At 48.5% G+C, this 10,759-nt stretch overlaps 1 protein-coding gene across 9 annotated transcripts in view; it reads left to right on the forward strand.

The window, feature by feature from the left end:
• LOC108151004 overlaps positions 1 to 9,724 on the forward strand; it is a 41,249-nt gene extending 31,525 nt beyond the window's left edge. For 5 of the 9 annotated variants that reach the window (XM_033386595.1, XM_033386596.1, XM_033386598.1 and 2 more), the window contains 11 exons: positions 2,858 to 3,040; positions 4,321 to 4,887; positions 5,572 to 5,669; positions 5,726 to 5,942; positions 6,018 to 6,395; positions 6,460 to 6,687; positions 6,760 to 7,104; positions 7,162 to 7,828; positions 7,900 to 8,071; positions 8,674 to 8,778; positions 9,027 to 9,724. In XM_033386595.1, the coding sequence (XP_033242486.1) occupies positions 2,858 to 3,040; positions 4,321 to 4,887; positions 5,572 to 5,669; positions 5,726 to 5,942; positions 6,018 to 6,395; positions 6,460 to 6,687; positions 6,760 to 7,104; positions 7,162 to 7,828; positions 7,900 to 8,071; positions 8,674 to 8,778; positions 9,027 to 9,309 (3,243 nt within the window). In that variant the 3' untranslated portion in view covers positions 9,310 to 9,724. The remainder of the gene's footprint in view (positions 1 to 2,857; positions 3,041 to 4,320; positions 4,888 to 5,571; positions 5,670 to 5,725; positions 5,943 to 6,017; positions 6,396 to 6,459; positions 6,688 to 6,759; positions 7,105 to 7,161; positions 7,829 to 7,899; positions 8,072 to 8,673; positions 8,779 to 9,026) is intronic. The other 4 variants (XM_017279359.2, XM_017279354.2, XM_033386594.1 and 1 more) reach the window with 3 other exon arrangements.
• Positions 9,725 to 10,759: the final 1,035 nt, after the last annotated feature.

Here is a 10,759-nt window from a genome sequence, read left to right on the forward strand (position 1 = left end):
ATTATAATCGTCAATTAATATACGCACATATGCATTTACGAGTATAGGTGAATCCATTATTCATTGCAAATGACATTGAATTGAATCATTTATTGAATTTGGTTCGTTTTGTCAACGGCTTTAATGCTTGAATGCCTGAATGGAATTGCAATAAGCGCCTCTAACGACCACGCATAACATAAATATTACATTAAATATTATAATAAATGCGAATTGCGAGATGCGAGATGCGAGAGGCGAGATGTGGACTACACACGAGTGTATTACGCATACGAAGCATGAACATGAACGTGAATGCATGGTAGACCCGCATGAATATGTGTGTCTGTGAGGATTCAATTGTCCTCCGGAGGACATTTAGGGGCATTAGCGCAAATGCAGTCAAGCAGTAAATTGCATCAACGATTTGTCCGCTTAGTCTCCGTCGCTGCGGCAGCATCCATTCCCCCAAGGACGTGCCCGCCACACACACACACAAAGCTGTGAGTGGAGTGGAGACACAGCCACATACACAGGCACAGTCTCAGTCTTAGGCTCAGATTCAGGCTCGGTTATTCATTCAGAGATTCAATGGACGTGTCATCGTTCCATCACTGAATCTTGCAGCAGCAGCAGCAGCGTGGAGCTTCATGCTCGTGGGTGTGTGTATCAAATCCTCGGCTTTTCCTTTATATTTAACGTTTTTCTTGTACTGAATGCACGTTCATAGAATGTATTTATCATTTAATCCCATTTGTATTTGTTTAAGTGAATAGAGAGCCCCTCCCAGGTATCGTAAACCGAATTCTTACTGCAATTTATACCATATTTAATTTATCAATTTATCATTTGAAGGTGCCTTGATTTTAGAGTGCCTACATACATATAAGTGTAAGATCAATCGTTTTAGTTGAATGATCCCAACGACCATCTCATACTCACATATACTCTCATTAAAACCCTACCAAATAATACTAAAATCGCTTTTTATGCACTGTAAAGCACCTCATCGTCGACGAGTACCCTTGCGGTAGGCAAATCTTGAAATTCGACACCCACTTGTGTGTCCTGGCGACCAGAGGTCCTTGTGGACCCATGTCTTGGCGTGTTTGCTCTGGCAGCGCGTCGTGTTTGGGTGCAGGGACCAAAGTGATTTTCGCTGTTGTGCGTGTCGTGGGAACGATCCCTGACCCCGACCCCGACCCCGACCCCCGAAGGGTGGATTGTACATGAAAATGCCGTGGTCAAGATGCTGCTGAAAGGGCGCCTAAAGGGAAATCGTTAGCGGCTTTAAAGGTGCGAAATATTACGAGTCCAAGTCCTAATTTAGAATGAATACTTTGTTAACCCATTAAGTGTCCTTCTTTCGGGCAGAAATTATGAAATTATGATTTCCCCAAACAATACCAAAATGTTTTGTTTTGTTATGAGAACAAAAGAGAGCGTCAGAAGCACAGGGCCAAAATGCTTGCTAGACAAGGCCATAAGCAGGGAACGAGAGAGAGAGAGAGAGAGAGAGAGAGAGTGTCCCGACTGGGGCGATACCTCCTCCGAGAACAGAGGGAACACCCTCTCTCTGCCTGCACGGCTCCAAGAGACCCCTCTGATACTGGGTACCCAGTGGGGGAACAACAATTCACGATAAAACAGGAAACAAAAACCATAAACCAGAGTAAAGGGCAAGGGACGACGCTGGAAATGGCCAAAAGCAGAAAGTAGAAAGTACAAAGTAGAAAGCAGAAAGCAGGGCATTGTGAATTATTGTCGTCAGCAGGAATAGGACTACAGACGAGACTGTATCGGAACGGCACGCGCATCCTTGAACAGACTCCGCTCCGCTCACCCTACGAGGGGGAGTCCTGTGCGGGGGAGTGTCCTCGGCAGGGGCTTAAATCTCTGCAGCCAGAAATTGGGCGGTAAGCGTCCCTCCATTCCAAGTGGAAATATGGAATAGAGCCAGACATTTGAATACTACTGCCTCTCCAGGAGTGCTCTCTATTTCCATTCGGATCAAAGGAATACCACATTTTTTGGATGTTGCATAGCCGGTAATGATTTTATTTAGTCCCTGTCAGTGGCTGTGGTCGATGCCATTTCAGATACAAGGATTTTCCTCGAGAGTGCCACTGAAATGTGTAAATCTCTGCCGAGTCCTTGACTACGGAACCCAGAGAGGGCCAAGAGCGGCGTCGGCGGCGGCGGCATTGACTTTGCCACTGACACTGTGGCGGGGGGGGAGGGAGGGCAGTCGGTAGTCGGTGGCTCTTGACTGATGTAATCTCAGTGCATTAGGCGAGGACAGGACACAGGACAGGAAGTCTTCTAGGACACGTCTAGGGCCCTTGGCCCTGCTGGCGCAATCTTTTTGTTCTCGATGCATCTCTCGTGCCCTTTTGGCTACCGCCGCCGACTGCTGGCAGCAATTTATTTTTCCGGCAAGAGCACCCCAGGGGCATTAGGAATAATATTGTACGCTTAAAGCGCGAAATACTCTGGTAATCCCATAAGGATTCGTCGCCCTTTGAATGCACTTCTCGCGAGATTAAATTCTATATTGTATTTTACTTCATTTAATCCTTTTTTGTTTTGAAGAAATACCAACATTTGTTGCAGGAAAACTACTCAAATCATGAGTCCCATAAAACCATTCACAGGAATTTATTTTAAAGCACCGGCATGCCGATGGCATTTTATTTGAATTTTTTGATGTGCAAAATCATGCAACGCCTCGTGCAACCATTGAAATATGTATAATAAAAAGCTATCGACAATCCAATGCCAGTGCCAACAATATTCCCCATATTCAATTATCAATATCCGAGTGAGAAAGAGAGAAACGCCTGATTGATTTCAGACCGCTTTTAATTTCCATTTGCAGCTGAAATCGAAAAGCCTCACGCACTTGGATGGCCTCGACACGGTGGTGGCCTGCCAGCACGGGCCCGGGGGGACTGCAGCAACAACATCGGTTGTCCAGGCACCTGGGGTGTCCTCCGGGCATCAGCATCATCATCAGGCGGCAGCAACGACACCGACGGCGCTTGGCCGACAGCCCCATGCGGTAAGTGACGATGTCATGGATGACCACAGGTCCTGCCACCCTCCTCCATCCTTTGTAGTCTGTTAAATGTAGTGTACGTAGGCGCCTAGTCCTGTAGATGCCGACGGGTTGCCGCTCGAGGATTATCCGTAGTGTCTCCTTAATGCGTTTCTCATTTCTCATTTGTTAATGTGTTTTCACTTTGGTTTCACTTTGATTTTGACTGCCTTTGCTTCCACTGCTATTGTTGCCGTTACTGTTAATATTCTTTTTAAGTTTTGCACTTCACCTGAGATGCCCTTTGCTTCTTGTACTCTATAAAACACACTATATTCTGTCTGTCTGTCTGTGCCTTTGATCTACCACAACTATGGCTCTGCAAGGGTATCCAATGCCTCGCTCGTCCTTCCCTCTTCTGTGCTGGCTGTTATTCATTGGGAAAAATCCTTGTTCCTTTCGCTGTCACTTTTCAACAGTAGAAGTACGTGACTTTTCTATGATTTAGAGAGGGATTTCTTCCACTTTTCTCTCCTTCTCTGCCCGGTCTCTGTTATCATTTACAACTTTTTAGCACGGATAGCAGTTTAGTTCCCACTGACAGCAGCACCCGCAGAGAACCCCTTACGCTCTCTCGTTGAATCGATGCAATTTTCTCTTGCCAAAGTTAAGCCAATAAACTTGTCGTGGATTAAGGAAGCCATTCAATTGGTAGTAGAAACTGTTTGGGACACCACGCACTGGCTATAGATAAGGGTACTATATCCGCCGTGTCTTTGGGAGCTTGTAGATTGTAATATCCAAGTCGAGGACTAGTTATTGGAAAATAGGGATGAAATATGTAGATGCTGCATGCAATAAGTATTTTATTCCGAATAAATATAGTTATCCATAGTTAGACTAGTTATTTATCGGAATAATTATTGAAGTAGCTTTTCATCGAAGTAGCGATTAGTCGCATTAATAGTTGGAGTAGCGATTAATCGGAATAATAGTCGGAGTAGCGTTTCATCGGAATAATCGACTATTAATATTCGTATTCTCATATTTTTTGTTTACTATTTTTTTTCACTTTGATAATCTCTAATTTCCACTGTAGAATCGATTGAAATCCTTTTGAAACGCCTAACGACTATTCTGTATTCTCTTCCTTTCTCTCTCTCTCTCTCTCTCTCCCCCTCTATGTCTGTGCCTCTCTACCTCTCTCTCTTCCTACTCTATCTTTTTCTTCACGTTTTGTTTATTTGCCAACCGCTTGAACCCCTCTCCCCCCACCCGCTGCCCCCACTCCCATCCGAAAACAGACGGAAAAGAGCGATCCGGCGAGAGTTTGTCCGCTTTCAGTACTGGCGCCCCAGTCCGTGCCCCACCCACCCACAATATACACCCAAGCACCGCAGATCGTGCGTCGGGCACCGTCGCTGATGCTCTCACTCTCGCCCACGCTCGACATAACGACAACGGCCGCGTCCGCCTGCTTTGCCGGCACCGGTCGTCCCACTGTGCACTCGAGTGCCAGCTCCTTGCACCATCATCAGCAGCAGCAGCACCAGCATCAGCAGAACCAAAAGCACCCACAGCAGCCTGCCATGGCTGCCACGGCTGGCACGGCGGCCACGAGTAGTTGCACCAGTGCCACCAGTGGCACAGCGACAACTCATTCGATACCCTCCTCCTCCTCCTTCAAACACTTTCAGTATCCTGGCGGCGAGGCGCAGGCTGCGGCGACCTCGTTGAGCCCCTACAGCAGCACGCCTACTTCGGGCCCACCGCTGACTTCTCCGTCAGGCCTGTCGGCGACGACGTCGGCGACTGTCAAAAAGAAATCCTCATTTCTGCAGCGCAAGAAACCGCTATTGACACGCAGCGAGGTGAGTCCTGAACACCGGCACTCGAGAGCGGGCCAAAATAAGGGAACGGAGCACTATATAATCCATCCAGGAGAATCGCACTTGAGTTGTGGCATCCGCGATACAGGAAGAGGAACAGGCAGAGGCACCCCGGTGACCGGAGGTCGAGAGTGCTTCAATATGGATTCATAATCAGGCCTTGAGAGCCTTGAGAGCCCGGAGACCCCTCCACCCCACTCCCCACTCACCACTCTTGTATGTGTCGCCAAGCAAGGGAAACTCAAACAGAACTCAAAACCCCTCCCCCCATTCCTCTGTGGAGGGGTTCTACCTCGTAGATTTTTAATTTCTCTCCTGTATTTGTTTTGTCGCCTTAATCAGCAAAGTTGTTGTACAACTCTCTCCTCCTCCTGCCGCTTGGCGCCTTCCTTTCTTTGGTTTCCCGAGAATTCCGCTCCGCCGCCCGCCCCACAAGCACGGGGGCAATATTCCGTAATGTTTGCTCATTCAGTAGTTTCTGTGGCACCCCTTTGGCGGCGGCAACCTCTTGAAGCTCGACATATCCGCGCTCCGTTCCGCTTCCCATTCGAGAAAGTACATACATATAGCTTATGGATTCTGCTTACGATGGATACCTTTCAAATTTAATCCAGGAACTTCCAAGACCTTTACTTGTCACTAAAACGTCTCCCATCCTTCGCCTAGGTATCCAGTTCCGAGTTCTTTTCCGTGTCGTTTTGCATGGACTCGTCTCAGCATCCGGACGAGGAATTCATACCGGCCACAAAAGGTGTAACCCTACTGTAAGTTCCTTCAAATACCCTTCAGATCTGGGGCTCCAATTTTCGTCCATTTTCAGTAATGCCCTCAGCCATGCCCTGCGGCGGAGAAACCTCACCTTTTCGCAGATCACGATAACGGACAATAATCCCACGCCCAGTTTTTTAGATGCAGGTCCCTCGCCCGCAACGAGCTCCGTGGATGAGCAAACCGACGTGGAGAACCTGGCTGGCCACCATTTGTGCATCACGGAACGGGGCTCCAATCGCAAGCCACTGCAGAAGGCGGCCTCCTTTGTAAGTGAATCGCATCGAGCAAGGATCGACTATGTAAATCTATTCCGTTCCGTTCCGTTCCGTTCCACCCAAAAGGGATCCCGACAACCGCCGCCCCGCCTGCTGCCCTCCGCCTCGACGGAAGAGACCAGCGACGCAGCTGTGGCGGCAGGCAAACAGATCAAACAGCGATGGTCCTCCCTGTTCGGCATCAAGAACCCCCAGCAGAGCCAGCTGTGTGAGCTCCTCAACAGCTACTCGCGGAGTGGAGTGCCGCAGCGGGCGGAGGGTCTCAGCTTCGAGCATCCGGACCTCGACAACTCGCTGGCATACCTGCAGAACATGCACAAGTCCTGGCGGGACTTCGTCGAGAGCGATGCCATGCCCGAGAGCGAGGTCAAGATCCAGACGGCCATATGGGAGCTGGTCACCACCGAAGTGTACTACATACACGCCCTGCAAACGGTGACGGATGTAAGGGTCGTCTGCTCCCCAAAGAGGGAATCCCCAGGTATCTGATTTTGCTATTTCGTTGCAGCTTTTCCTGGCTTGTCTGGAGGCCGTGCAGGAGGAGCGCCTGCTGATTGATGTGGACCAGGCGCGTCTGTTCTCCAATGTGCGGGCCGTCTGCGAGGCGAACATAAAGTTCTGGACCATGTGGCTCTATCCGATGGTGGCACACAGTGTGATGACCCACGAGCCCCTGCGATGCGCCTTCTTCCAGGAGGGATTCATTGCGTTCGCCTCCATCTTTGCGCCCTACAAAGTGAGTCTCTCTCTCGCTCTCCCTCAGGCCACAATCTCCCTTTATGCAGACGTTTGTCGTCCATTGTCGTAGATCTACTGTGCCGAGCAGAGCACTTGCCAGTTCTACTGTAAGGAGCTCAACCAGAACAATCCCCTGTTCACCTCGTATCTGGCGTGGTGCGAGTCTCAGAAGATGTGCAACCGCCTGCGGCTGGCCGACATTGTGGTGCGGCCGATGCAGCGCTTGACAAAGTACAGCCTCCTGCTGGCCGCCATCAAGAAGCACATGGGGGACGTGGAGGAGATCGAAGCCATTGACGTGATGATGCACAGCGTCGAGAACTTTGTGGGCAGCGTCAACAATCACCTAACGATGCGGCAGGAGAACGAGCGGCTCAAGGGCGTGATGGTGCGGATCGAATCGTACGACGTTGTGGTGAGTAGGGGCTGATCCCTGGTTGTTGCATGCCACATGATGCCACATGTTTAACAGGACACCAACAACGAGGGTCTGGAGAAGCTCATCAAGCAGCACAGCCAGATGTTCGATCTGTGCGCCCCCATGCGGGGCTGTCCGGCATATCATGTGCGGCACCTGTTCATGGAGGGCGACCACAAGTTCAAGGACAACCTGGGCAAGTCCGATGTGCACTGCTTCCTCCTGACGGACCTGCTGCTCGTCTGCAAGACAATGGCCAAGCGGGGCTTGGGCGCCCTGAAGGTCATCCGACAGCCGTACCTAACCGACCAGCTAATCGTCCACATGGCTCCCAATAACACGCTCAACTGTGTCTACCTTAACGAGTTCCAAGTGGCCACCACAGCGTTCACGCTGCAGTGCACCGAGGCCAAAAACTGGTACGACGCGATGTGGCGGGCCAAGACCATCTACCAAAGACTGAAGCGCGGCGCCGGCGGCGGCGGCGGCGGTGGCACAGTGGGTGACAGCTTCCGCTTTGGAGGCAGCGGCACAAGCGGCGGCACTGCCGACTCCCTGGGGGTGCGCAAGTCGCCCATGAACTCCTCCATCTGCAGCCATGTATCCAGTGCGAACAACAGCCACAGCGGCAGCGTCGAGTGGAACGATTCGCGCAACATATCCGTAGACTTTGAGAAGACAAACTCCGTGTCGAGCGACGAGGGCTCCGGCATGATGACGGGTAAGTCACTCTCAGCCACACTCTCCCTATAGTTCCGAATCTCAGTTCAATGGACGATCTGTCGTTGACAGGCAACCATGGAATGGCCGGGAAGGGAAAGCAGCAACTGATTAGCGGTCTGCACAAGGCAAAGATAGGGATGATTGGGGCCATTGGCTCCAAGTCGGCGAATACCCTGACTGTGCAGCCATTGAACCACCTGGGGCAGAGTCTGCCCAACCTGAACATGCACCACAGTCACACGTAAGTTGCCCCGTAGAGAGTGCACCACGCACCACCATGACCATGACCATGACCATCATGACTAGCTTCTTACTAAAACAAAAGCAAGCACATCCACCAACACCACTCTCACCACTGTCATCAGATTAGCATTCGTCCAGTCATGTGTCCGAGGGTTCCATTCCTCCCAGGAACTATCGAGCACACACCGTTTATCGTTTATGTTGTATCATATTGTATCATTAAGCCATCATATATATTTATACACAACAATGTAGGTAGTATGTATTGTAATTTAGTCATCTTTTATACAAAACAAAAAATACCTATCAAATAAACCGTTTTTATTGTGTACGATAACCCCGATTACTCGATTACTCGATTACTCCACAAGACAAGCAGCCCTGCCTCCTCCATATTCCACATTCATTCCACCTTGCATCAGTGTTCATTCGTGTTCATTTGTCATTTTCTTTTGTGTTCAATCGATCTTCCATCGCTGAATCGATTGTTAGAGATCGATTATTTTCCTTTCCCGCCTATCGCTTGCTCTCTTGCGCCTCCGCTGCCACCACCACCACCACCTGCTGCTCTTTACAGTAACCTTTACCATACTTTTGTAGTAACAATACCCTGCTCGTGCCGGGCACGACCACTAGCCACTCGGGCAACATGTTGTTGTCGCCCAGCCATCGTGGCATTTCCTATCCGCCGCCGAGCCCAACGAGGTGAGTTAGAAGGGCAGGGAACCACCGCCTGGTTATGGTCTCACCTGCTCATACAATCCCCATACAATCTGTCGTCTTTCCACATGTGTATCGTTGATCGAACCGCCACCGTCTCACGACCCAACATTTGCCATCATCGATCGCCCTGTGACTACCAAAATCCCGAAATGAAAATGAAACTGAAAATGAAAATGAATATAACCCCACCGTCCCCAATGCCTAATGCCTGTACTGTGTCCGGTCCCCAGAGTGCCGCTGCGCCGTGGCATGGCCTTCTCGACCTCCACCAAGAATCCGCCACTGCGGAAGACGCGCAACGTCACCTCCCAGAACAGTATTAACTGGCACCAGATACCGGCCACACCGACGCCCACGCCGCCCAGTCCCCGGTCGCAGCACACCACCACCCCGGCCAGCATTGCCCTGCAGAAGTCGCTGCCTGTGCTGGACCCATCGTTGCCACCGTTGCTCCACAAGCAGCTCTCCCACCAGGCACCCCTGACGACGTCCAGCACCGAGACGGACGTATGATGTGGAGCCAATGCCCACCTCCGGCGACCGGCGACCGGCAAGCTGTAATCTTAAGATAGATTGCATCTTACTTGGAGCTGATCTGACCTAGATGCATGCAACGATAGAAACTATATAGAGCGTGTACTTACCTTACCTTACGATTAACCTGTCACAAATTAGCAATAGCACACAGAGAGCACTTTTCTATTTGGAACTTGTATTGTGAGAAACGGCACTTTTGGGTCCAAAGCTGATATTTAAATAATGTACATTCCAAAACTACTACTACTACTACTACCACCACTACTCCTCCCCGCTCCAGACCACCTAGCCTTTCAAGCTTCGACATTCAAACACTGAACACTGAAACACTCAGCCATATTACGAGTATTCTTCCCATAACGATATAAAGACAAATAAAGATTAATCAACGGATTTTTTTTTTTTTTTTAAGTCATTTAGTTGGTTACAACTAAGGCTGTTACAACCAACGGAAGAAGTTAATTCTAGTACTAAACAATATTACAATACGAGTATGCATAGTGCAATGCCATATATACAAAACTATTTAGATCGAGATCCCAAGCTTTATAAAAGTGTCTCCATGTAAGTCGATTGATGTAAGTCGTTACTTCTCCATAAGTAAACAAGATTGCTATGTTATGGTTAAAAAATATCAATAAACACTCATGATTATCGTACTTACTGCATGAATAAAACATGCGATATACATATATCCACGATATAATATATAGGTACAAACATACATATATACACAGTCTATAACCTATGCGTGGATACTGCGTTGGCAATAGTGGGAAACTTTAAGATATGCTTGTCCCCCCAAAGTACTGTATGTTCCCACTTCATAGACTTATATGCTTTATCTTTCCGAAATAATTCAGTTGAACGTTGTATTTCCATACCCATGTAGAAAATACAATATTGAGTATGTTAAGCATTCCCAACAGATTAGGATAATACAGAAGATTAGGATATGCATGACATAATGTTACTTGGGACTTTTAAAGGATCTAAATTCTTCTCCCTTCACAAAGCTGTACTGAATTGGAGTTTGATATGGGTGATACGATTTGTGATGTGATGGCCTTCTGTCTGTGCTGAACGAGTCCACTATAAGTAGCAGGTACATGGCTTTGCAATCTTCTGGTAACATTCCATAATATCCATCCTTGAAGCATTAGAAAACATATGTATACTACCTTTTCTGCTATAAGATTCTAAGTGGGAACAGGAGTGCATAGAAGTAACAATAAAGTTTTGGTTGGGCTGCAAAATCCGTAGAAAATCAAAAAGTTGATAGCTTATATCTTTATACTGATGTATATCGGAGTGGCGGCACATATTTCCAAGTCCCATAAGTATTGGCTAATAACGTACATAAGTAACTAAGTGTAGACTAGTACTGTTCTTCCTACATAAATTATATTAGGTGGACATTCTGGAA

This window comes from Drosophila miranda, chromosome XR (assembly GCF_003369915.1).
Source record: "Drosophila miranda strain MSH22 chromosome XR, D.miranda_PacBio2.1, whole genome shotgun sequence".
NCBI lineage: Eukaryota > Metazoa > Arthropoda > Insecta > Diptera > Drosophilidae > Drosophila > Drosophila miranda.